This window comes from Hirundo rustica, chromosome 24 (genome assembly GCF_015227805.2).
Source record: "Hirundo rustica isolate bHirRus1 chromosome 24, bHirRus1.pri.v3, whole genome shotgun sequence".
NCBI lineage: Eukaryota > Metazoa > Chordata > Aves > Passeriformes > Hirundinidae > Hirundo > Hirundo rustica.
Genome location: NC_053473.1, coordinates 2,943,521 through 2,969,646, shown reverse-complemented (window position 1 = coordinate 2,969,646; position 26,126 = coordinate 2,943,521). Strand labels below are relative to the sequence as shown.

The 26,126-nt window shown below is 47.4% G+C and overlaps 1 protein-coding gene across 3 annotated transcripts; it reads left to right on the top strand.

Moving 5' to 3' along the window:
- The first annotated feature begins 275 nt into the window (after positions 1–275).
- Positions 276–25,799, top strand: HIPK1 (homeodomain interacting protein kinase 1). 3 transcript variants are annotated; one of them, XM_040085383.2, is made up of 16 exons: positions 276–395; positions 1,379–2,456; positions 7,922–8,045; positions 10,001–10,120; positions 10,840–10,926; positions 11,785–11,969; positions 12,257–12,419; positions 12,808–13,030; positions 13,872–13,993; positions 15,551–15,685; positions 18,151–18,290; positions 18,438–18,620; positions 19,100–19,315; positions 19,582–19,820; positions 20,166–20,302; positions 21,231–25,799. In XM_040085383.2, the coding sequence occupies exons 2-16, from the start codon at positions 1,381–1,383 to the stop codon at positions 21,714–21,716; spliced, it is 3,636 nt and encodes a 1,211-aa protein (XP_039941317.1). In that variant the 5' UTR covers positions 276–395; positions 1,379–1,380; the 3' UTR covers positions 21,717–25,799. The 3 variants fall into 3 exon arrangements, with proteins under 3 accessions (XP_039941317.1, XP_039941316.1, XP_039941318.1); XM_040085382.2 differs by having other exon boundaries at positions 18,148–18,290; XM_040085384.2 differs by lacking the exon at positions 15,551–15,685 and having other exon boundaries at positions 18,148–18,290.
- The last annotated feature ends 327 nt before the right edge of the window (positions 25,800–26,126 follow it).

Here is a 26,126-nt window from a genome sequence, read left to right as displayed (position 1 = left end):
GCCGGCCCCGCCCCGCTCGGTCCCGGCCCGGCCCCGGCGCTTCCTGCGGCCGCCCCGCCCCGCGGTCACGTGCGCGCTCGCCCGCTCGGGGCTCGGCTGGCTCGGCCTGTGCGGGCGCTCGGGGCCCGGAGCGGCGGCGGGAGCGCGGCGGGGCCGGGGGCGCTCGGGCCCGGGGCGGCGGCGGGACGGGGCGGGGGGAGCCCGGCCGGGCCGTGAGGGCGCGGCGGAGCCTGGCGGCGGCGGCGGAGCGGCCTGGGGGCTCCCCCCGGCGAGCGCGGGCCGAGCGGGCCGGGCCGGCGGCCGTGGCGGGGCTATGATGAGCCCGCTGCGGGGCTCCGCACCCCCGCGTGTCCCCCAGGCAGGTCCGGCCCGCGGCTGAGAACCCCCCACCGGCGGTGAGTGCGGGCGGCGGGGCCCGGCGGGGCGGGCAGGCCCGGGCCCGCCCCTTCCCCCGCGCTGGGGCTGCGCCGGGCCGGGGAGGGCCCGGGGCGGCGGCGGGGACGGGCCCGAGCCCCGGTAACGGGCCGGCCCGGCGGGCTCCGCTCCCGGCCGGCTCCGCTGCCGGCGTTCCGGGCCGCGCGGCGGGCTCTGCCCCGGGGGGCGAGGTTGGGCCTGCCGGGGTTAGGTTTCCCACCGGCTCTGTTTTTACAGTGCCTAGGAAACAGGCCCGGGGACGGGATCGTAATTTTAGCGGGGTCTTCCCACTTGCTCCCCCGATCTTCAGTATTGTTTTCTTCAGTACTGGGTTGTTGTTGTTTTTTTTTTTTTTTTTTGCCTGGAGACAAGGCGGCTCGGGAGTGACCTTATCACTCTCCGCAACTCCCTGAAAGGAGGGTGTAGCCAGGTGGGGGTCGGGCTCCTCTCCCGGGTAACGAACGGCAGCACAAGAGCGCGGAGTGTTTAGCTGCGCCAGGGGAGGTTTAGGTTGGACAATAGGAGGGATTTCTTCACTGGTTAGACATTGGAACGGGCTGCCCAGGGAGGTGGTGGAGTCACCGTCCCTGTAAGTGTTTGAGCAACTGGACGTGGCACTGAGTGCCCTGGTCTGGGTGAAGCGTGGTGTTTGGTCACAGGGTTGGACTCGATGATCTCAGAGGTCCTTTCCAACCTAACTGACTCTGATTCCTGCCGTGTCCTGGGACTCCTTTAGCCCTTAGAGAGCTGGATAAAGAGCCTTGTGCTTCTCACATGCAATAATCCCACTGCACGGCCTCGCTCGGTGATGCCCTTAGGAGCAGCAGTTACTGAGGTTCCCTTCCTCAGTGGTGGGCACCACACGGTGCTCAGAAAAACACTTATCATTCTGGGTTTTGTGCAGATACAGGATCTTGTCCATCACAACCTGCTGCCCCTAATGAGTTTTCCTCTCCCTTTCCAGGTATGGCCTCACAGCTGCAGGTGTTCTCCCCTCCGTCAGTATCCTCGAGTGCCTTCTGCAGTGCCAAGAAACTGAAAGTGGAGCCGTCTGTCTGGGATGTTTCAGGACAGAGCAGTAGTGACAAGTATTATACCCACAGCAAAAACCTCCCAGCAGCTCAAGGGCAAGCCAGCTCCTCTCATCAGGTAGCCAATTTCAGCATCCCTGCCTACGACCAGAACCTCCTTCTCCCCGCTCCCTCCGTCGAGCACATCGTGGTCACCGCGGCCGACAGCACCGGCAGCAGCGCCACAGCGTCCTTCCAGAGCAGCCAGACCCTCACCCACAGGAGCAACGTTTCTTTGCTGGAACCATACCAAAAATGTGGATTAAAAAGGAAAAGTGAAGAGGTTGACAGCAACGGTAGTGTGCAGATCATTGAGGAACATCCACCTCTCATGCTGCAAAACAGACCTGCGGTGGGTGCTGCGGCCACGACCACCACGGTCACCACGAAAAGCAGCAGCTCCAGTGGGGAGGGCGATTATCAGCTGGTCCAGCATGAGATCCTGTGCTCTATGACCAACAGCTATGAGGTCTTGGAATTCCTGGGACGAGGGACGTTCGGGCAGGTGGCGAAATGTTGGAAACGTAGCACGAAGGAGATCGTAGCCATCAAAATCCTGAAGAACCACCCTTCCTACGCCAGGCAGGGCCAGATCGAGGTGAGCATCCTGTCTCGCCTGAGCAGTGAGAATGCTGACGAGTACAACTTCGTCCGCTCCTACGAGTGCTTTCAACACAAGAATCATACATGCCTTGTCTTTGAGATGCTGGAACAGAACTTATATGATTTCTTAAAGCAAAACAAGTTCAGTCCGTTGCCCCTGAAATACATCCGGCCCATCCTGCAGCAGGTGGCTACTGCCTTGATGAAGCTGAAGAGCTTGGGTCTGATCCACGCAGATTTGAAGCCAGAGAACATCATGCTGGTGGACCCTGCACGCCAGCCCTACAGAGTGAAGGTGATAGACTTTGGGTCAGCCAGCCACGTGTCCAAGGCCGTGTGCTCCACGTACCTGCAGTCACGGTATTACAGGTAAGCACTGCTCACTGAACCTGGTCAGGCTGAGGAGCTGGGGGTTTCATCTACAGACACTGAGCTCTCCTGTCTAACCCCAGCTGGGAGGCAGCAGGAAACCATCAGCTCTGCATGTTTCCTGGAGATTTCTTCTGAAAGCTGGATGTAAATAAATAGAATGTCTGCCTTGCAAGGGTGGCCTAATCTGCAGCCCAGCACCTTCCTTTTCCCACCCAGATGGGTGCACTAAGTTAATTTTACCTTGTCCACTGGCTTGTGACACTGTATGAAGTGGCAAACTGGAGAAGCAGTGTAGGAGTGTTAAGTAATGCATTTGGGGTTGTCTGCCATGATCTGAAACTAGTCTGTTAACCTTGGACGTTTAGAAGGGAGAGAAGTCAAAGGGATGTCAATCTCTGTTTGCTTTTATTTCTTCTGATTCTTCATCTTTGTCTGAACCCCCTTTATGAGCACATGACTTCCTGTGTCAACCCTGGCTAAGTCATGCTTTCATGAGACCTGCAGCTCCCTTGGAGCAGTGATGAGAAGGACCTCTGCTTCCCTTAGCAATATGTAGAGATGTCTTCTACCCTACTCCTGCCCAAGAATTAAAAATAAATTATGGGCAGAAAACGTTAAAACTCAGAGGCTGTGCTTAAATAAGCAAGCTGTGCTGTTTCTTTCAGTTATTCCTCCAGCTTGGCTCTTTTAAAGTGTGTATTTGAATTTAAGTAGCTGCAGACTTCAATAAATGGATGCAGAAAGAACTTCTGGCTTCAAAGGGCCGTGAAGAGTCTGTGCTGTGTTGTCAGGGTTGCTTTGGGTGGAATGTGAGCTCACTTGACGCAAAAGTCAGAGCTAGTATCTAGTCCTTCCAGCTGGGACCAGACAGGACTGAGACACTCCACCCCGCCCTGTGTCTCTGCCCTGTTTGATGTCTTCCCTGGCTGCTCACTTCAGTTTTAAAGCCTGGCTTATTGTAGATTTGCTCTGTTCATCCCTCACGCTCCCTGTGTGCTTGCTCCCTTTGTTTTTGTGTTGTTTTTCTTTTTAACTCTAACACCCAGTACCAGCTTTCCATGACATTCCTTTCATGTGATAACAGACTTTTCTTAATCCATTGCTCATGATCTTTGCTCAGCTTGTTGGCACCAATCTTTCCAATTCTAAACTATTGACTGGTATTGTTTTTTGTAGTGCAGTTGACCCCTGTGCCCCGTGGCTCTGTAAAAATGCTCACCCTCTAAAATACATCATCAGTTCTGTTGTTATTGCATGGAAAGAGATGACCACTGGTCAAGAACCTGCTCTATCTGACTTGCCACACATGTCAGCAAAGCAGTTTGGAGAGGCCCATGGTGCTCTCCAGTTTCTGGTATCTCAGAAAACAGATTTAGCTGAGGAAAAGCAGTGAGGGGTGATAAGAATCTTCCAGGGGCTGCAGGGACAGAAATTCCTGCTCCATCTGTGTGTGGGGCACTGGACTGCCAGCCCCTTCCAGCTCCCTGGGGTGACTGGCTGCCAGAAGGGCAGATAGCCTGGGATTAGGTGGCGTTGGGCTGTCTGCTTGGCTGGAGTGAAGTATGCTGTGATGTGGAAATCTAGTATTTAGTGATGTGTAATTAGTCTAATGGTGATGATTACTAAAATCCATAATCTAGGAATTTACAGAGATGGCGCAGAAGCCAGCTCGTTGTGGGAGAACTGGATTGCTCTACCCATGTTCACAATAAATTAGTGCTCAGATGAGTTCCAAGTTGGAGTTTTTTTTCAATGCTGTGTTTAATGAGTGTAGACCAATTCTTCATATGGTTCTCTATCAACCATTAAAATTAAACTTCTCTGTGCTCACTTTTTAGCTTTCAATCCCTGTTACTGACACTTAGGTAACCTCAGCTTGGAGACCTCTAAACCAGCCACACTCGAGTGCTGTGAGATGGATTTTCTGATTTATGTACCCTTGAGGAAAAAAAATCTTGTTTTATTAATTGCTGTCTGTGCTGCTGGAGATCATGCTGTCCAACAGCCCAGCTGGCTCGGGGTCTGGCTCTCCTGCTGGCAGTGACACCTTGCTCCACGTGCAGCTCCAGCAGCGTTGTCCTTTCGGGATGTCCCGCTGGGTTTGTCAGGACAGGCCTGGCAGGGCTGAGGCAGGATCCCTTTTCCAAATACTGCTGCTGCCTCTGCTGCCTGACCCCCCTCAGGAGGGGCAGTTCTACTGCTCACTCTTTAAAGAGTGGCTAAGAGTGCCCATGCAGAATTCTTTGGCTCTGAAGCCCATCGTGGGGTAGGAGTAGATCAGCTCCCTGCAGTGAAGATTTCTTGTGGCAGTTTTATGGTATTTTTGCAGTAATTCCTCATCTGAAAACGGGAGTACCATCCTCAGATGGGGTTGCTTTTGTTCTTGGGGATGATGAACAATGGAAGGAAACAGTGTGCAGGAATTAAAAAATCCCTGGAATACTGATCTCCCTGCTGTGCAGAGTGGGGTTTGCTCATGTCCTGTGTTTTATATGAGTGCAGCCATCCTGGCAGTTCTGCTCAGCTCCCTGCCTCCTGGTGCTGCCTGTGGGCCAGTGTGGAGCACAGGCTGCAGGACTGGACGTTTTGGGCCACGAGAAGGTGGTGGCCCTGATCATTGGGAGAGCTGCAGAGTGCAGGAGTATCCATTTCTCACCTCTGCTTTGGGCTCCATGACCTACTTCTGTCCCAGCCGTGCTGGCCTGGGGAGCAGCAGCGCCTGCTGCCAAGTCTAACTCTGCTAATCCAGCTCTGTGCTGGCTCCCTGCATTGCTGCCCTTGCACAGGCTGTGTTCCACTGTCCCAAAGCACAGGTGTAAACATGGGCTGTTTGGAAATGCTGGGAGGGAGGCTTGCCGTTTTCTGGGGCTGCTGTGAGTTGTTTCTCTTCTGAGAGTGCCTGAGTGTGTTTGTCAGCTTTGGGAGGCAGTGCTTGGCAAGCATCTGTGCAAAGAGTGTTGTTGATTTTATTTCAAAGAGCTTAAGATGGTAAAATCACTTTAATCTCTGGCAGAGCAGCTATGGAAGTGACCTCTGCCTGCTGTCCTGGTTCAGCTCACATCTTGTCAGCCTGCTAATGGCAGTGGTGTAAAAGAGGATGAGAGAAATTCTGATTTCCCAGCCCTGTCCTGCAATCAGAATGAAATCAGATGGCTCATGAGAAGTTCATTTATTTTGTTGCAGGGAATAAAATACAAGATTTCTTCTTGCTATCATCATGGTATTGAGATTTAGGAATACGTGAGTCTATTCTGTCCTGGAGTTAAAGACCAACAAACTGCCACAAATCTCTATTTCCATTGGAATTGGTGGGGTTTTTTTAACACACTAGAGAGGGATTAGCATGCTCTGCATATTCCACAAGCCATCTATATTTTAGTTTGTTTGCCAGTCCAAATGCAGCATTCCTTATATCACAGGTCTGCGTCCTTTCTGAACTGGAAATTCCTTCTTCAGGATAATCAAGAGGGGCACTACAGTTTGCTGATGATGCCTCATGAAGTAATGGAAAGGGAATTTTACATTCCTGTGTAAATGCAGGAATTGTATTTTTTCTGCTTGTGAAGAAAGAGATTCCTCTGGTTTGCACCTCTTCTCCTGTAGAAAGTTGTATCCATTCTAGCATATTCCCTTAAAATATAAATGTTAGCAGGATTGTCAGCATTCAAATATCAGCTACTGCTCATATTTGCATAATCATTTTGTATTTTCACATGTGAGAAACCTTTCCAAAGTCAACAGCTGCCAGGAGCAGCCAAACAAGAAGGTAGAAACAGATCAGTGTTGAGTAGAAAGTGTCATTATATCTCAGCTTGAGCAGTCTATTTTTCTGATTACTGGAGGTGTATCATGGCTCTGGTTTTGGGGGCTCAGCCATATTAAAATCTGGATAATAAAGAATCAATTTATTTATTCTCACTGTTGCTCACTGCAACAGGCAGCTAGTTCAGCTATTTATCTTTATTTTATAGACTCCCAGACTTGTTTGGGTTGGAAGGGAGCTTAAAGCTCCTCTCATCCCACCCCTGCCAGGGGCAGAGACACCTTCCACTGTCCCAGGTTACTCCAAGCTCAGTCCAGCCTGGCCTTTTCAGATCTTGTGCTTTCTCAGGTGCCCTGTGCCTGAGCAGCTGGGCTGAGTGCCTTTGTTTTGGAGACACCTGTGTGGACACCTAAAACAAAAGGTGTCTCTGTGTCTCCACAGCACAAAGGGTGATTAATTGGGGAGTCACTTCTTGCTATGGACAAACAGTTGGGAGGTTGAGCAGCCAAGGAGGGTGAGTGTCAAATGTACTGACACCTGTACATTATGCAAGCCCTGGTTTTTAGAATGGTGTAGAGGGATCAGAGCTGTTTTCAGAGCCTTTTTTAACACCTGAAGTATCTGTAGTGTAACACCAGAAATGCCACACAAGCCCTGGGGCATGACCAGGAAATGGATAGCCTGGAGTTTAGGGCTTTTCTGTCTTCCTTTGCCCTCGTGTTAGTTATGCATGATGAAGGTCAAGACTTTCGTATTTCCTGTACTTTCCAGAGTAAATTCCCACAGCAGCTCACGTGGGGTTTGCAGCACCTGGGGTTCTGTGCTCTATGCAAATGTAGGACCAGAACTTCTCCTGCCGGAACAGCCTGAGTTTGTTTCAGAACTCTGTGTAGGTGAAGAGCTGTACTAAAACATCCTTCTGTGCTATGAGTCAGCTCCAGACAGAAATCTCCCTGAATTCCAACCTGTTAGAGAAGCAAACCCTGCTTGGAGTGTGAAGTTTTTTTTATCAGCTCCCTGTAAAGGCTGGGCCAGACAGGTACATTTTGCATTAGGTGTGGTTGAGTGCACAGAAACCTGAAACACAACCTCCAGCTGGGCTCTCTGCGTCCATTTTAGACTCGAAACTCTCTGTGCAAACCCTGCATGAAAACCTGCTGATAGAAACCCAGCAGCTCTCTGAGGAGCTCCTTCTCCTGGCTCTGCAGGTGCTCTTCTTTCCCACATGAAGCAGGCAAGCCTCCTGCAGCTCCTCACCTGGGGTCTCAAGACTTTCTAGAAAAGTCTCTGCTTGCCAGAGCTTTTCTTCCCAATTCTGTTGGGATAGGCTGAACTAGATGGTCTTGAAGGTGTCTCCATAATTCTGTGATGCTGTGTGCTGTCTCAGGGACACCTCACACGCTGTCAAAGTGTCATTAAACCGATTGCTCAAGAAGTAACTTTATGCAACTGTGATATAAAGGCCTCCTAGGAGCTGGGGGACACTGGCAATAAAAGAATCCACCTAAGTGATAAAAAGGTTGGGATCCATTAGACCACTCAAGGAAACAACTGCTCCTTTAAAATGAATAATTTATATTCACACGGATTTACTTGTGTGTGGAGGGGCTTTACCCAGAGCGGTTTACAGGGGAAAAAAATGCATCTTTCAGAGTAAAAGATTTGACTTTGGCCTTTTCTTTCCCTTTTCCCTTACCAGAGCTCCTGAGATCATCCTGGGTTTGCCGTTCTGTGAAGCCATTGACATGTGGTCACTGGGCTGTGTCATAGCTGAGCTGTTTCTGGGCTGGCCTCTGTATCCAGGAGCATCTGAGTACGACCAGGTGAGAGCACGTGGGGCTGCGGGATCCTCACGTGAAACCAGGGTTTTCTGTGCTCAAACCCTCCTGAGCCCCCCTGTGTCCTGCATCAGCTTCCATCAGTGCACATTGCTGCTGCCTGAGCTCATTTTCACTGTGATATTCCCATTGTCTCTGGGCACAGAGTTCTGTGTGTTTTCACTTGAGCTGAGTGTATCCTGTCCAAAACAAGGGGCCAATTTGCAGTTAACCCCTGGTTTCCAAACCCAAAAGCTGTTGAAACACCTTCCTGTCAAAGCAGACACGAGGTGTGTGTGTTTCCTGCTGTGAAACACTCTCTGTAATTTCACCATGAGGGCAGTTTTTCCATGTGGGGACAGAGCAAGCCTATCATTCCTGCCCTGTTAATACCTACAGCAACCCTCAGTTTTTATGCAAAGTGTGTCTTTGGAATCCAAGGGCAAGACTCTGAGAGGCATCTTGAACTAATTAATCCTTTCTGTGGATACTTGGCATTATTACCTGGCCCAGTCAGTGCCTATAAAAGGACAAAAAGTCTATGAGAGGGGGTTTTTTTTCAGAATAGCATTTCCACTGGGGTTTTTGTGGTGGGATCTTGTTACAGCGCTTGGTATGGTTTTCCTTATGTGATAAAACACATGAAAACTTACTAAGTTTGAAAACTTGCTTGTCATGTATCTTCCCAGCACTGTAAATTTCCAAAGGAAACAGGGGGGTACCTTAATGAGAAGAGTGAGTTAAAGTAGCTGAGGTAGGGCCTGGTGGTTTCCTTGTGCACTGAGTTTTGTGTCATTCTGAGAACCTTATCTGCTCGTGTAGGTGGCTGGGGAGGAGCTGCTTTTTCCATTGCTTAATGACAGGATTTTGCAGCCCTCTGTGAGGCAGCGTGAGGTGTGACTTCACGGGGTTCATTTTAATGTCTGAATTTCCCTTGAAGACTGGGGATGACTTGGCTTTCGTGTTTTCTGAGATTCTGCAGCAGCAAGTGAAAGCTGAGGTGGAACTTGTGAGAGGACCTCTCCAGGAATGAGTTCATGGGCTGGGCTGGGATTTACAGCTATTTTTTTAAACCCCCTTTGGCTGTTAAGCCAAAAGTTATGTCCTGTAAAAATAGAAATGCTACCTGAACTGTTGTGTGGTTACAAGAAATATTCACGTGCAGACACTTGGATCCACCTTGGCTTAATTGAAAAGTGAGCTCATAAATTGATGTGATCACAAGGTGTGACAGTGCCCTGTTTTGGCACAATGGCATAGCAGGAGTTTGGCAGATCAGAAGTGATAAGGATCTGTAATTGATGGTTTGATCAACCTTAACACTGTTGAGTTTTTGATAAATCTGTTACTTTCTTTCATTTTGAGCACACCTCTTTATTGGTTATCTCTTTACCAGTGTATTACCAGTACCATCACAGGGATTCAGGTGCATCTTCCAAAATTCTGAGCCATTTTTTTTAACATGTAAAAATAAGTCTGTTAAATGTGTTTGAGGATGTTTGTCCTTGGTTTCTTGGTCAGTGAGAGCTTTGCCATGACATTATTCTGAAATTGTGTGGCTGGTGTATTGTGTAGGCAGGCGCAGCAATGTTACTTGGATAATTATGCCTTTAATTATTTATACATACGTGATAAATTCTGCAGTATTTTTCCCTCAAAATATGTATTTCTTACACTGTTTAACGTCTTAAAAGCCTACAGTCTGCTTACATATACATTAGCAAAGAATATTTCCATAAAATAAGAAAGATGCATTTCAAACCTAAAATTTTTGTGTGATACCAGAAGTGGCTTTATACATACTTGAGATGGTCCCGTTAATTTTACATTTTTGCATATCTGGGCAGTCTTTCTTTACAGGTAATTTCCTATCAGCTGGGAACAAACTTGGCTGTTAATGACCCCATTAGCTGTAAATTCTTTATGGTGGGAGTCCTCACTCTTGTCATTTTCTTTCCTAGATCCGTTATATTTCACAAACTCAAGGCCTTCCAGCGGAGTATCTTCTCAGTGCAGGAACGAAAACAAGCAGGTTTTTTAACAGAGACCCAAATTTGGGATACCCACTGTGGAGGCTCAAGGTTTGTCTGTCACTTCCATCCCCAATTCTCTTTCGTTCATTGAGGACTTGATAGAAATCCCCAGCCAGTTTTGTGCTGTGAAAACTTTGTGAGTGAGGGTTGGCTGATTTGGGGTCTGTGACTGCAGGAGCTGTGCAGAGCTCCTGGTGCAGCTCTGACAAAAGCAGCAGTGCATGGTAGCACCAGCAAGGAGTGGGTGTTCCATCATCAAGATAATGGGTGCTTATTATGGGCTGCTCACTCCCTGGGAAGTGTGTCATCTTGTTGTCATCTCCTGACAATCCAACCAGTAAAATAGGGAGTATTTTGTGATGGGTTTGTTCGTTTAACAGGTTATGGGTTGGCAGAGGACAGGAAAGAATGGGATTTAGGCCTGATTTGCCTGTAAAGCTGAGCAGCAAAAAGAAGGGAATTTTGCCTTTCTTCTTTGTAGAAGAGGGATTTAAAATATTTATAGCCTCTCCTCTTCCTAAATCAGAAACCTTCAGTTCTTTTGGCTAATGCACTACCCAAGGAAGCCTTGAAATGAACTCATCCTGTTGTTAATTCAGCTTTGCAATGAATCTTCGCAGCTGAGGGAATGGGATCCCAGGGCTCTTTGGGTTTGACCTGGTGGTGTGTCTGAAAGCAGCAAATGATCATCTGCCTCCACGATTTCTTGCAGCTTTTTCCTTATCAATATGCAATATCTCAGTTTACACGATTGTTTTCTTTTATAGACCCCAGAAGAGCATGAGTTGGAAACGGGAATAAAATCAAAAGAAGCTCGGAAATATATATTCAACTGTTTGGATGATATGGCGCAGGTGTGTGGGGATCTTGGGACACAGATACCTCATTCATTTTTCACATTTAATTTAGCAACTTTAATTTTTGGGGGGGAATCTCTAAAAATGAGGCTCCTGTGCTTGGAGCAACCAGTCCTTTTCTATTGGCAGTTCAGAGCACTGATGGAGGTTTACCATGGTGCCAATTTGCATTGGAAATCAGTGAATTAAAAACAGTCAAAACGTTAATTATGAACCTGTTTGAAATGTTTTGTGTTTTCTCATACCTCAGAGTGTTAGACAGGAGTGTGCCCAGCCTGTTCCCAGTACAGTAGAGCAGAAGGAGAGCTGAGCCCCTTCAAATGCTTTTGTAGGATTAAACCTCTTATTAGCCTTTGGAAATAGTGACAAGAACTACAGATCATTCTTACTTTCATTCTCTCTTTAGAGGTAAAATTAAGGAATATCTGAGTGGTTTTAATGTCCTGAGGGCTTAAATCTTAAATATCAATTTTCGATTGCTTTTGTAGCTATAATCAGATTACCATAATGTTACCATTAGGTTACATCTGGAATCTGGAATGTGGAACCATTCTGGCTTGCCAGCCCCTTATAGATTCCCCCAAAACATGGGAGCATTTTGCCAGTGAGTGGAGAATGAGACCTGGTTTGAATAGACCCAGCTCCCTGTTGGGAAGAGAATTCCACGTGCAAGTTTGACTTTCTCTCCTTGAATGAGCAAGGAAAAAGCAGTGTGTTAGCACTGTGATACCTGAAATCAGTCTGGCTAGGAGACAGAAGTGCTTAATAAATATTTCTGTGTGATGTGAAGCCATTGAACTGCTAGGCAGCAATTAATTTGATGCTTGTGTGAGCTGCTCCTGTTTGATTTCCCAGGTGAATATGTCTACAGACTTAGAAGGGACCGACATGTTGGCAGAGAAGGCTGACCGAAGGGAATACATTGATTTGTTGAAGAAAATGTTGACAATTGATGCAGATAAGAGAATTACTCCACTGAAGACTTTGAACCATTCGTTTGTTACAATGGCACATCTGCTGGACTTCCCCCACAGTAACCAGTAAGCTCCCTTGGGTGGGTGGTTTTGGTTCAGGGTTTGCTGGGATCACAGGGCAACACTTCCCAGCTTTCTGTCAGTGCTGTTTTCTGCAGTTCCTGCCTGATCTGAAAATAGCAATGGCATGTGTAAGGAATGGAATGTTCATAAGCTTCCTTTTCATGTTTTAGGACATTCTTTGTTGGTTTAAAAGAACCTAAACCTAGAGCACGTGCATAGAATTGGGAATCTCTCACATCTGTGTCCTGCTTTCACAAATCTGATGTTTTCCTTCTGTCGTTCTGTTCCAGTGTGAAATCTTGCTTTCAGAACATGGAGATCTGCAAGAGAAGAGTGAACATGTATGATACAGTGAATCAGATCAAGAGCCCTTTCACCACTCACGTTGCTCCTAACACAAGCACAAACCTGACAATGAGCTTTAACAACCAGCTCAACACAGTACACAACCAGGTATGGCATCGTTCACCCATTTTATCCTAATTAAAGACATGGAGTAGGCTGATTTGGTGCCTTCAGGCCAAAATTTAAACTACTTGCCAATTTAAACTACTTGCCAAAATTCACAGTCCTGTCTCAAAGTCTAATTTTCAAAAACTCAGGCCAAGGAGCCTCTTCACTTCTTGAATTGAAAATTTGTCAGTTCAGCAACATACGTAAATTGGGTGCAGTTCATGTTTCTCGTTCTGTTTTGTCTTAAGCCTTTTACCTCAAGCATTTTCCAGGTGCTTTCCTCCTAGTTTAATACTGATGGTTCCTCTTGTTTGTTTTACAGCAAAGAGAGATAAGATTACAAGAGATAAGTGATTTTTTTTGTTGTTGTTTTAATTTCTTTTTCTAGGCCAGTGTGTTGGCTTCCAATTCCACTGCTGCTGCTACTCTTTCCCTGGCCAACTCGGACGTCTCCCTGCTCAACTACCAGTCTGCCTTGTACCCATCCTCTGCAGCCCCAGTGGCAGGAGTGGCTCAGCAGAGCGTTTCCCTGCAGCCTGGAACCACCCAGATCTGCACACAGACAGACCCCTTCCAGCAAACCTTCATTGTTTGTCCCCCTGCTTTTCAAAGTAAGCCGAGAACCCGTGGTGTGATGCTGTGGTTTCAGTCAGTTAAGGATGCAGAAGTTGTGATTTGCACTAAACTGAGAAAACCCTGACTTGAGCAGAGCTCTCTGTGGGTGTCACACGGGGCTCTTGCATCAGATGGAAGTGCAGAACCAGGTCAGACGTGTGCAGGCAGCTTGATTCCCTTCCAGGCCCTGCTGGAACAGGTGACAGGATCTTGCCTGCCTGGGTTGCAGGCTCCAGCTGGTTGCTCAACCAGTTTTTCCCCCCAAACTGAACACAGCAGCATTCCACAGAAAGCAGGGAGCAGAGGAGCCAGACCTGCCTGAAAATCGGTGTGTCTTGCTGTGTTTGTTATCTCAAGAGCAAATATCTGGTGCTTGAGCCTCAGTTCACAACCCTGATGCAGGTTTTTGCTACCAGCGCATTGTCACAGGCTGTGGGTCAGTGAGCAGCTCTGCTCCTGCCTCTGTTCATCCTCAGGCTTCTGTAGCTGTGTGCTGATACCTGCATTGTTTTAGTCTGGAGGATTATTTGTGATATGGGAGCTGATGGTGTAAGGCTTGAACTTCAAACTTGTCTCAAGCAGCTGGGAGTTAGGTGTCTGTGTTACTGTAAACTGGATTGCACAGAGCCAGGCTGGCTGTCCATCATGGCCCTGCAGGATCCAGGATGCAGAATTATGTGTTCATACTTCAGCTGCTGTTTTACTGGGATCTTTTAAACGCTTTTCTATCTCTTAATCCGACCCTATCCTCTGCCCTAACCTAGTAGGGATTTGATTTTTGGAAACAAATGAAAGAATAATAAAGCAGCTTAGTGATGTGTGTCTTGTCCTCCACAGCTGGACTTCAGGCAACTACAAAGCACTCTGGGTTCCCAGTCAGGATGGAAAATGCTGTCCCAATTGTGCCACAAGCACCTGCAGCACAGCCACTGCAGATCCAGTCTGGAGTTCTCACACAGGTAAAAAAACCACCCCAAGCCCCTCGTAGGCTCAACTGCAATTCCAGCATCTAGGAGAACCTGCCTGAGTGCAGGGGGTTCTCAGGACACTGAAAGGTTAAATGCAGGTCACTTCCAAGGCAATATTTTCTTGTTGTGTTACGTTTTTTCTGAAATATTTAAAGTCTGAGCTATTTTATGTCATGTGCCTCCCTGGTTTTAGGAGTTTGATTTAATAATGGGAATAAATCTGTGGTTTTCAGCTGCTAAAAACAGACTGTATTTTTCAGGCATGGACACTGCCTTACAGGCAGTGCTGGTCATTTTTGCCTACACTTTAAAAACGTGGCAGGAGAAATCATTGCTGTGAGAAGTGAGATCCCAGTAAACAGAGGTGACAACGCAGATTACTCATGCTAAAATTTTGTCTTTAAATCAACAAAATTATTTCTGAATCCTTCTCAGTTAGTTACGTTCTTAGTGCGAATGAATGTGTAGCAATGACATCTGTTTCTGCAGTTTGCAATTTAAGCAACATGCAATACCAAAATTCACAAATCATTCTAAAAATGCTATTTTAAATATTAGTAATGTGTCATAAATTAAAACCATTTTAATTTCCGAAAAGTAATCCTGTAATATGCAATAAATGCTTGGTGATTCACGAGTTTTATTCACTGAAAATTTGTAGTTGCCTTTATAATTAAGTGCATTTTTATTTATTTGCATAGTTTTAGTTTCTGCTGGCATTAACACATACTCTGTTAGTTTTACTCTTCAGGCAGTATATTGCACTTACTGACCTTGTAGAGGGGTAATTTTTAGTTTGTTCGGTCCAAATATTTAGGTGGCATGCTGTGATTGCTGGTTTCTTTAGCATTAAAGATACAGGTCACAGTATCCAAAAAGCAGAATCCACTTGAAGGCCCACCTGAATCCAAGAGTGCAAATTGTACACCGAGAATCTAATTTCGGTTAGACATTTGATGGACTATTACATGTCTGGGTGGTTTCATCGCAGATAACTTGGCTCTTTCATGACACCAGAGACCTGCTGTGCCTTCCATGAAATCCCATAGTTTCCCTTTTCTCAAGAGTTCCGTGTGTGGATTTGAAGGTGTGACAGCAAGTGCAGGGGTGCACTCTGCGCCATGGCTAGTGCAGCGTGGCTGTCACTTGCCCTCTGGCACCCCGTCAAGTGCCAGTAGCTGAACTCACTTTGACTTTTGAACTGTGTCATCAGAGAGAGATCCCATCCCCAGATTTTTCCCCAGCTCATTTTGACTTTTGGTCTGTGTCATCGGAGAGCTCCCGTCCCCAAATTTCCCCCCAGCTTGTTTCGACTTTCGAACCGTGTCACTGGACTGGAGATTGCCAGTTCCTGGTGCTCTCCTCAGGGCCGTGCAGGTGCCTGTGGAGGAGCTGCAGGGTCTGGGTGTCGGTGCCGGTGTGTCCCCTCCCTCCCTCTGGCAGAGCGCCGGCGCGGTGCCCCTCGCCCGGCCCTGCCGCCCACCGCACCGACCTGCTCTTACCTGCCTCAGCTCGTGTGTTTCACTCACTGCCTGATCTACATTTCAGGGAAGCTGTACACCACTAATGGTAGCAACTCTTCATCCTCAAGTAGCCACCATCACGCCGCAGTATGCGGTGCCCTTTACCCTGAACTGCGCAGCCGGCCGGCCGGCGCTGGTCGAACAGACGGCTGCAGTACTGGTAATTGCCTCCCTTGATTGTGTTCACTAACTGAGTTTTTGTTTTAACTTAGACTTGCAGAGGGCATGGAAGCATGTGCCATCTTGTGGCTGTGTTCTTGCTACATCTTAATGTCTTGTTGTTTTCCTCCCCAACATTGCTGAAGCACTGTCTGACTCTGACGTTTAGTGTGGCTCTGTAAAGAATCCAGATCCATTGACTATTACCTTTGCTAGCCTAGTATTGAAAGCTCTTCTAAACTAGACCCTAGAAGAGTTGTAATCGTCCTTGTTCTTCGCTTACTCTCCTATCTTTGCCTTTTGATTGTGGAATACAAAGGAATCAGTCTTTAGCTTGACTCTGCTACAGGTACCTGGATGGCCAGAATTTGACCTACTTGGCAAGTTAGCTCCATATTTTGTTTGCAACACGTGTAAAGCTGCTTCGTATGGAGAAATGTTTCAGATCATTAAGCTCAGGCTAAAATCCCTAATGACAGCAAATCCTTTAATGTATTGCTCTAGCAGTTGATTTCTCTTAACCTCTGTTGAACATTGACAATAATTTTCTGGCCTTTTGTTATTTATAGCCAGTCGCACGTAGCTTGCTTCATCCAGATAAAGATTCTGTTCCTCACAGATACTTTCAGCTGATAATGTATTTCTTGGTTGAAATTAAAGGTGAGCTCTAGTATCCAAAATGGCAATAGCTAGCTTTTAGGTCATTTGGAACAATTTAAAAGAAAGGATTGGGGAAGGGAATGAACGCACCTTTAAGAAGTATATGTTTGCAAAATTGTCCTCTTCTGTATTCTGGCACCTGCATCAGAACAACTTTGCAAGTGGCACAAAGAAGTCATTGTAAAACTCCAGAATCAGATCAGTGAAGCTTATGAAAACATTGCAGTGCACTGAAGTGCTGGTATCCTCACATGTCCTTCAAAGCACATTCCATTGTGTGAACCATGTTGTTTCTTGTGGCTTTAAAGTGGTAGTTTGAATGTCATTTTCTTCCGAGAGGGAGGCCTCTGCTGAAGTGGAATTTGCTCAAGTCATACCTGTCCTGAAATTTAAACCTGCTCATTTGAGTTCTTGTGAACCAAGTGAGCTGCTCCCTGCTTCTGGGCATGGGAAGGCAGGAGAGTGGGGTTCTCCTGGTCACGGCTTTGAGCTAAACACACCCAGGGGTGCTGCTTCTTTCCTCCTGCTGAACTTTGATTGCTGAAAGGCTGCAGTCTGGGCTCTGAAAACAGCAAGGGGTGACTGTAGCAGAGCTTGGGACACGAGTGAGTTCTTAGCAATGTTCTCCAAAGTGTAATTGGGCTTTGATTCAACAGGCAAATTCTGCTCTGCTGTGTGCGTGCAGTGGACTTGAGGTTCAGCTCCCCTGTGCAGCAGTGGAGATCAGAGCCGGCTGTCTCCAGACTCCAAGCCTGCATTCTGAGTTTCTCTGGAGGACTTGACTAGTTCTGTTTGGATTCTGGGAGCCTTTGGCGTGAATTTGCTCACCTTTAGTGCTTCCAACACTTCTCCCTTGCTGCTTCCCCTGAGTTTGCATTAGCCATTTGCTAAGCTTTGCATATTTTTGTCCTTCCTCTGTCAAAACAGTTCGTCGCTTGGAAGGCCCGATTTCTGCCTCTCATTGGGAATTTATATCTTGCTGTATTAAACTCTCTGCTTTGTCTTGTGCAGGTGTTGGCTTTTGGAAAGACGCATGGTGTGACTTTTAACATATTTCTCTTTTTATTTTTGATTTTTTTTCAATGTTACTGTTATTATTCCGCTTATGTTGGCAGAGGTTTTAGCAGCTCTCTGCTTTGAAGGCTTCTTGTTCGGAACTGGTGTTTGTACTAAGTGGATCTGTTACTTGCAGGGATATTGAATTTAAAACAGCAGGTTTTGCAGTTTAAGCTGCCGGAGAGAATGCCATATATTATCAAAATCATGGGAATATTGCGCTGTCAATTTTATTTGGACAGGAACATTGATAATATTAATGAATTGAACCTGCCTTCAGGTAACTAAATTAACTCTCAGTGTGGCTTTTCTTAAATGCTTCAGTTGAGGTGGGTGAATTTCCACAGTAATGACACCATCTCAGCTCTCTCAATGTGAGCCCAGAAAAGCAGAAAGGACCAAATTGCTTTAATATTTTGGGACTTCTCAGCAGAACAGTGATGCAAGTTTACATTCAAAACCGGTCCTGAGCAGTGCTGCTGCACCTGGCAGTGCAATACCTGGCTGCATGTGCAGCAGGATATAAACACTGCTTTCTCCAGGTGACAGCAGTGATAAAAGAGAGGAACAAAATGTTCATCTCATTCCTCTGCTTTCCTTGTTCTTGGGAAAACGTGCAAGGATGAGCCTTGTATCTCTGCAAGCTAACAACCCACCCCAGTGCATTTATTGCTTGGACAAATCTCTGCCTGCCCCTGCAGGAGCTGAAGCCTAGTGAGCCTCGTGTCTGTGTTTGTTGTTTTGCAGCAGGCCTGGCCGGGGGGAACCCAGCAGATCCTGCTCCCTTCCACCTGGCAGCAGCTCCCAGGGGTTGCTTTGCACAACTCTGTCCAGCCAGCAGCCGTGATCCCAGAGACCATCGGCAGCAGCCAGCAGTTGGCTGACTGGAGGTAGGGATTGCAGGGGCTCCAGCTCCCTGCCAAGTGGGAATGCATCCATCACAGTGCCCACAATGTGTCCCTGCCCCTCGCTGCAGCTCGTGCTTCCTGCGGTGTAGTCATGGGATTTGGGTCTCTTGTTTTTTCCCTCTGCTCCAGGAATGCACATTCCCATGGAAATCAGTACAGCACTCTCATGCAACAGCCATCTCTGCTGACCAACCACGTGACATTGGCCACAGCACAGCCTCTCAATGTTGGGGTTGCTCATGTTGTGAGGCAGCAGCAGAGCAGCAACGTGCCAGCAAAGAAGAACAAGCAGCCAGCACCGAGCACAGCCAAGTAAGGATTCCATTGCTTCCTTTCCCAGTCCTAGAAAAGCCACAGGTTTGTTTGTGGTTGCCTTTGTGGTGTGAAAAACACATCTGCACACAGAGGCATTGAGGGTGTAACTTTATTGTGCTACAATTGCATTTAAAGATGTCTTAGAAAAAGCCTTCGTGCTTTAAATCAGTGATTTAAATGATACTAATTTCAGTGAGTGCAAGGCATGGTTGACCAAGTGCTTTACTCTCCTGGTCAGAGGGGTTTTGGTGCCATCGCAGTACAAGTGACAGAGTTGTTGGACAGGGGGTGGCAGTTTGTGGCAGTGTTCAGGTGGATCAGTCCCATTCAGAGCATCCCTGAGTGCCCTTGGCTGTGTCTGTGGCACTTTGCTGTTTGAGTGTCTGCACTGAGGTTCTGCTCATGTGTGTGTGTTTGTGCTTGTGTTTGTCTGAGCCGCTGACCTGGAGCTGAATCCTGCTGTGCTTTCCCTGCAGGCCCAGCTCATCTCTGGAGCCTGTGCCCACCCAAGTGTACTCTCTGATTGGGAGCAGCCCCCTGCGCTCCTCCTCCTCCTCGTCCAACGTGCTGGTCCCCGTGCAGGAGCAGCACCAGCCCATCGTGATCCCTGACACTCCGAGCCCCCCTGTCAGCGTCATCACCATCCGCAGCGACACTGACGAGGAGGAGGACAGCAAATACAAACCTGCCAGGTGGGATGTTGGTTTAGCCTGTGCTGGGCTCAGCTCACATATCAGGGAGAGTGGGGAACACCATGTGTGAGCTCTGGGCAGGCTCAGAAGAGCTGCATAAGACAGAACATTCCCCATCACATCTCTGTGTTGTTGTGCCTGTAGCTAGTCCGAGTTTTATCTGACAAGGAGGGAGGGTGTGAGATCCCAGAGGGAGATCTTTAATCTGGTGGGCGAAGCTAGAATATTTCCCATTTGCATTTTTTTGTTTTTAATTTGCCCTGCAGTTTGGGTATGAAGCAGAGATCCAACGTCATCAGCTACGTCACTGTTAACGACTCCCCTGACTCCGACTCGTCCCTGAGCAGCCCCTATGCCCCAGACCCGCTGTCCTCGCTCAGGAGCACTGGGGGGGCCCTGGAGCTGCCCAGCAGAGCTGCTGCTGACAGCTCCAGCTCCCGCACCATCATCGTCCCACCCCTGAAAATGCAGCTCAATGACTGCGTTGTAGCCACCCAGGCTTCAGGTGGGTATCTCAGTGTGCTCTGCCAGGGCCCTGCTGCTCTCCTGTCCCTCTGACACGTTCATCCTCACGGTTTTGGACTTTCCACAATGGGTCTTTCTCAGCTTAGTTTTCACAGCTGCTGTTCTGAAAGCCTAGGTCTGCTTTTTCATAATCATTGATAGATTTACCTTTCATCTACATTTGGCTGCGTTTAGGAAGATCTGTAAACATTCCTGATGGTTTCTTAGCCACATTGGAAATCATAATTAAAAGTCTCTGTGACAGAAACAGTCAGTTCGGTGCCCAGAGCTGGTTACCACCAGCAGGGGAAGGGGAGGAGTGGACTAAGCTTGTGACATCTTCCAGGCATCCTGAGCAGCACCAGTAAGACCAAGCCAGTGGCCTCAGTGAGCGGGCAGTCGTCGGGATGCTGCATCACACCCACGGGGTACCGCTCCCACCGCGTGGTCACCAACGGCGTGCAGCCCCTCAACCTCAGCCAGGTGAGCCTGCCTGCCTCTGCTGGCCTCAGGGGTGCTGCAGGATGCTTTAGAAACCTGTGAGCCGGGGAGAAAGGCTGCCTTGCACAAGAGGATCGGTAGCTGCAAGCGCTAATTTTTTGGAGCTGATTCCGTCCTGGGGTGGTGCAGGGTAGGACAGAATCCTTCTGACTCTGTGAGGAGTACAGGGAGGTTTCACAAAGGCAGAGGATTTGTTCCTGTACCAGAGGGCAGGAGAAGGAAGTGTGGTTGTGTCCATGGTCTCTCTTAGTGCTCCTTGTCACACCTGACTTACAGCAGGTCCTTCTTGCCACTCAGGAGGGTGACACCAAGATCCAGCTGTTGGATTATTTTAACTTTGAAAGCACAGTGTGAGGAAATTCTTGAGTTCTTTACCTTTCTCTAGACCTCACAGAGTTCCAACCAGTAGATTTAGTGTGGACTTTCTCTCTCAAACTAACAGTTGGCATCTGACGCCTTTGAATGTTTCAATTCAAAGAATGGTTTAGCTTCATTTTGTGTCAGGACTTTTGGTCTCTGGGTCACACTGCAGCAGCCTCTCAGAGGAGACAGGGAGTGTTGTCAGCCCTGCAGTTCACTTCTGGCATGGGCACCAGGCAGGTTTTGTGGTGCTAAAATGGAGCAGCCCTGCTGCCAACCCTCCCCACGTGCAGAGGAGCAGATGTGTGAGGGGTTCTGGGGCTGGGTCAGATCTGGGACCTGCCTGCACTTGTCCAGCTCTGGTACCCCCGAGTGGCAGTTTGGCCCCATCACAGAGGAACAGGGTCACCTTTGTCCCTGTGGAAGTGCAGTCACCTTCTCAGGTCTGCAGGAGGATGTCACGATCTGCAGGTGTGTCCGGGGGGGAATGAGGTGTCCATCAGCTCACCTGAGCGCAGCCACTAACCCCATTGACTCCCTCCCCTTGCAGAACCAGCAAACCACCGTGCTGGCCTCCCAGGAGAGAAGCGGCAACGCTGTCCCACGCCGGCAGCAAGCTTACGTGGCTCCCCTCACATCGACGATTTCTCAGGCTCCCTACACGTTCCAGCACAGCAGCCCGGTGCATCCCCACCTGGCAGCGGCCACGGCCAGTGCCCACCTGCCCAGCCAGCCCCACATGTACACTTACGCCCCCAGCACCGCGGCCACGCTGGGCTCCACCACGTCCATCGCCCACCTCTTCTCCCCTCAGGGCTCGTCGCGCCACGCCACCTACGCCGCCCACCCCAGCACCCTGGTGCACCAGGTCCCTGTCAGCGTGGGGCCCAGCCTGCTGACATCTGCCAACGTCCCCCCGGCCCAGTACCAACACCAGTTCGCTCCCCAGTCCTATATTGGTGCTTCCAGAGGATCTGCTATTTACACTGGATACCCGCTGAGCCCCACCAAGATCAACCAGTACTCCTACTTGTAGCTGCCGGTGAAGCGCTGTCCTGCGACGGGCCTGAGAGGCTGGAGGAGGATCTCGGGTGAACCTTTGCCTGGGAATGACTGCCTGGTTTGTGTTTCTCCCTGATCTGGTTGTGTGTCGTTCCCAAATGTCTCCGGTGAGTTCAGTCGCTAATTGAGCAGCATGCTTTGTTACCAGTACGAGGGTCACTAATTAAGTTTTTTTAAATTTTACTTACTTTTTATAGATGCTTTTAAAGAATTCATGGTCACGTTTATTTAAAATTGTTCTGTTGTGCTAATCAAAAGGGGTGTCAAATCAGTGTCTCAGAGACAGATCCTGATGTCTTTTTTAACTTGTGAATCTCAAAAGAAAAGATCTGCAGATTCTGTTTTAGCAGCTTGCACAAATCCACGTTGCCACTAAAAATGTAGTGCATGTTTATCTCATTACGTTGCTGGGGCAGTTTTAAAATCAGATGTACTATTTTAACATCTGCTCTCTAATTCACTTTGTCTTTAACGAATTGCTGGTTCTGCAAAAGCCATTACATCTCCATGTATTTTTCTGTCAAAGGTGTTTTGTTTACTCCTCTGCTTGGTTTAAGGACTGGTAGAGGCAACTGCCTTATGCCAGCAACACGATACATTCAGGAGTCCTGCAAACCCTGGAGTTTGCTTTGCTTTCTAGAAAATTCTCCATAACCCAGCTGAACTTCTGTTGTGTTCGTTGCAGAATTCTTCTAAAGTGGTTCAAACTGTATTCAGGATCTCACGGTGTGACAGAGCTCAGCAGATCTGTCAGGGTGTTGTTGTTGTTGTCTCCAGTTGAGAGTGAATAATGCAGCATTGCTCTAAAATTTGGTTTCTGCAGCTTATTAGATGCTGGCCCTATAATGGAGCTGGATTCCTTCGCAGAAGCACAGGGCTTTGCTTTGTTCTGTTTTTCGTCATGTTTTTGCCTCACGTGATTCATTTAGGAGGGAGATGAATTTGAAATACAATGAAACATCACTGTATTGATGTGTACAGCTTTTTATACTCCTGTGAGCGTATCCTCCTGGATATGTCAGCAGCTACTCTAAAGCGCTCTTAATAAGACTTGTAAACAGTACGTGCATGTAGGAATTGCAACAAAAAAAAAGAGGAAAAAAAAAAAAGAAAAAACGAGACAAAAAAAGAGAAAGAAAAAGAAAAAAGGAAAAAAAAATCCAGATTTTAAAGTTTATTACTGAATTTAAAACTATTTTAGAAGTTTTGTATTGGTGGTGTTTTAATATTTTACAGAAAATTAAATATGTACATATTGATTAGAAAAATATAACGAGCAAAACTTCCTGCTAACCCCAAATGTTCTGTCTTTGTAATCAAAATGTGTAGTGATTATACTTGAACTCTGTACTTAGTGTTTGTCTAATTCTTAAACGTTCCTGGGGATGGAAGTGTTGTATCCTTTGTATTTAAACCAAAATGAATTGATTCATGTCGGAATGTATGTGATATAATGCAATGGTTAGAGCTCATCACTGTAGCACTGAGAGAGGAGTAGAGCTTCACGAGAGGAAAGGATACCTTGGATTTGTTTTGCACAGGTATGTGTGATGAAGAGTTGTTTGGTGTGTCCCCTTATTGTAGTGCCTTAAATGATGATGTAGTGTGACTAGAGTTTACAGTGAGCTTGCCTTACGAGGGACCAGCAAGCCCCCGTCGAATTGAAGCAATTCACCCACCCAGCTTTCCCCAGCCAGAGCAGCAGGATGGTGCAGAGCCCTCTCCCTGTCACCGCTCTCATCCCAGCTCCGTTCTTGTTCCCAGTGAAGCGATGTCCCCTTGAAGCTCTCCCTTGAAATGGCACATGTACTGTTAGTGTCTGTCAGTGCATTTCGAATAAGGTAGTGCTGGGAATGCATTGGAATGTTTAGTCTAATATTGCAGAAGTGATTAAATACGTGCAATCACTTTCATTAGGTTTAGTGTAGCGTTACCTTCCCCCACAGGAATAGCAGACGTTGTCGTGTAAAATATTGCTAGCTTGGTTGATAGAATATTTATACCAAAGAGAGCCTGCTGTAAAGCACATAATACCATTAAAAAGTTTTATAATGCTACTGCTAACGTGGAGTTGTTGGGAAGGTCTGTCAGCTGTAGCCCTAGTTAGTGTTCAGAGGAAACACTCACGTTTGGATAATCAGTGCAGGTTTTGGACTACGCTTTGTTTTCTTGGGTCCCTTGTACTAGGAATTATTTCTCATCTAACACGTGAAGTATCTTGTCCAAAAGGATGATATAAACTGGTTCGAGCGGTCGTGTTACTGCAGCAATAAAAGGTTTGGTAACCTTGAACCCCAGTTTATGTCCCGTCCCGGTGGGAAGGAGGCCGGTCCTGACCCGGCTGTGGCCAGAGATGCTCAGACCATTTCTGCAAGCCCACGTTCCTGCTGGAAGGAAGCCTGGACTGGCCTGAGGACTAGGGAGGGATGGAGGGCCGTGGAACTGGACGGTAGCATTAGCCCACGTTGATGTTCAGTGTGTTTGTAGTCGGAGCACTTCCGCGAGCGTGCGGAAATCCAACCTTGCTGTGCCACATCGTTGCTGCAAACGATGCTGTTTGTTGCTGTAGGCACTTTCTTGCTTTTTTTGACATTGCTTGTGTTCAGTACTTGCCTTGAGATACCTCTTGGGTACAGAGTTGTGCCTTTCCACCAAAAGGCAAACCGAGCTCCAACTCCCTGTTTCACAAATAGGACTTCATGGAAAACACTTCACTAACAGGAAAAAAAAAAAAAAAAAAAGAGAAAAAAAAAAGACTTCTAGCAAAATCTGCTAATAATTTTGAGAACTTGCCCACTTTCTCCTAAAAGAAAAAAACCCCGCAGCTTGAAATGGCCATTTAGAGACCTTGTAACACAATTAATCCCAATCAAAGCACGGTGTCATGTGCTCCACTGCCCGAGTTCCCAGAAATGTTGGAACAGGGAGGATGAGATGGAAATGATGGAGGTAAAATCAAATGTGCTCTATTTGGAACAAGCTGTCAAACAGTACCCCAAAAATTCCTGCGTGATTCGCAGCCAACCCCACCCCAGCAGGGCCAGGGCCTCCCAGTCTGGCCCCAGTAGATGATGCCCAATTTAGGTGTATTGTGTTCTGCTCTAAGGAGATACATCCCTTCTTCCCTTGCATATCCAGCCTCAAATTGGGTTCAAGAATCGACTCTCCTCCTTGTCAGAGCCTGCTACACATTTTTGGAGAGAAATCTGCTATCTGGTTAGGAATTGGCATCCTTTAATTTTCTTTGCAGCTAGTTTGGGATTCACCTTTGGAATATTTGATAGCCGTGGTCCCAGCTAGGTTTGTCTGTGTGATTCTTGAGCTGTTCAATCAGTTTTCTCTTACCTGACCTGTATTTGCAGCTGTGATAGCCCCTGCAGAGGCAACTCCTGAGGCTTTCCTGCTTAGCACCTAATTGATGGGATGCAGTAATTTACCTCTGACTCAGCAATTTCTTTTAGTACATGAAACTAAATTGCTTCTAAATGACAGGATTGGCACAGCCCTGCTTTCTTTTTATTAATTTTATTTAAACTTCTGAATGGTGCCGCATGTCCACATGGTTGTTTGTTGCTAAACTTTATATAATGTGTGATTTCAGATTCAGCTTGAACTATATCTATCTCACTACATGTAGCAGTACATTATATGTAATGTTAGTATTTCTGCTTGAATCCTTGATATTGCAATGGAATTCCTACTTTATTAAATGTATTTGATATGCTAGTTACTGTGTAAAAATTAACTTTCTTTTATGGTTGTGCTCTTCCTTTTTACAAGCCGCTAGATACAGGTAGTTTCTGACAATTACTGATCTATGTTTGTATTGCTGATGTACTTAGGGGGTATGTAAAAATCATTTTAACAAAAGAAATAGATATTTAAAAATTTAATACTAACTATATGGGAGAAGGGTCCATTGTGAAAACATAGTTTATCTTTGGATTCAATGTTTGTCTTTGGTTTTACAAAGTAGCTTGTATTTTAAGTATTTTCTACATAATATGGTAAAAATGTAGAACAATTGCAATGCATCAATAAAAAGGGTTAATTTTCTGTACTCTATTCATTTGGTCACTCGGTCTGTTAAGGGGGGTGGGAGAGGGGTTTGGGGGTATCCAGGATGAGGGTGTCGATGGTGCGGGATGCAGACCCGGGGTATGGCTGCGGGATGTGGATTTGGGATGTGGATTTGGGATGCAGCTGCACTAGGTGGCACACTCGCTCCGCCGCAGCCCCGGCTCCGATCCGTGCCTGTCCCCGGCCCAGGAGCCCACGGCCGATGCAGAACCGCCCGGCTCGGCTGCATCCAGGACCCGGAGCTGCGGTGTCCGTCTGTCCTTCCGTCCGTCCGTCCGTGCGTCCACCCATCGCGCCACCTCTG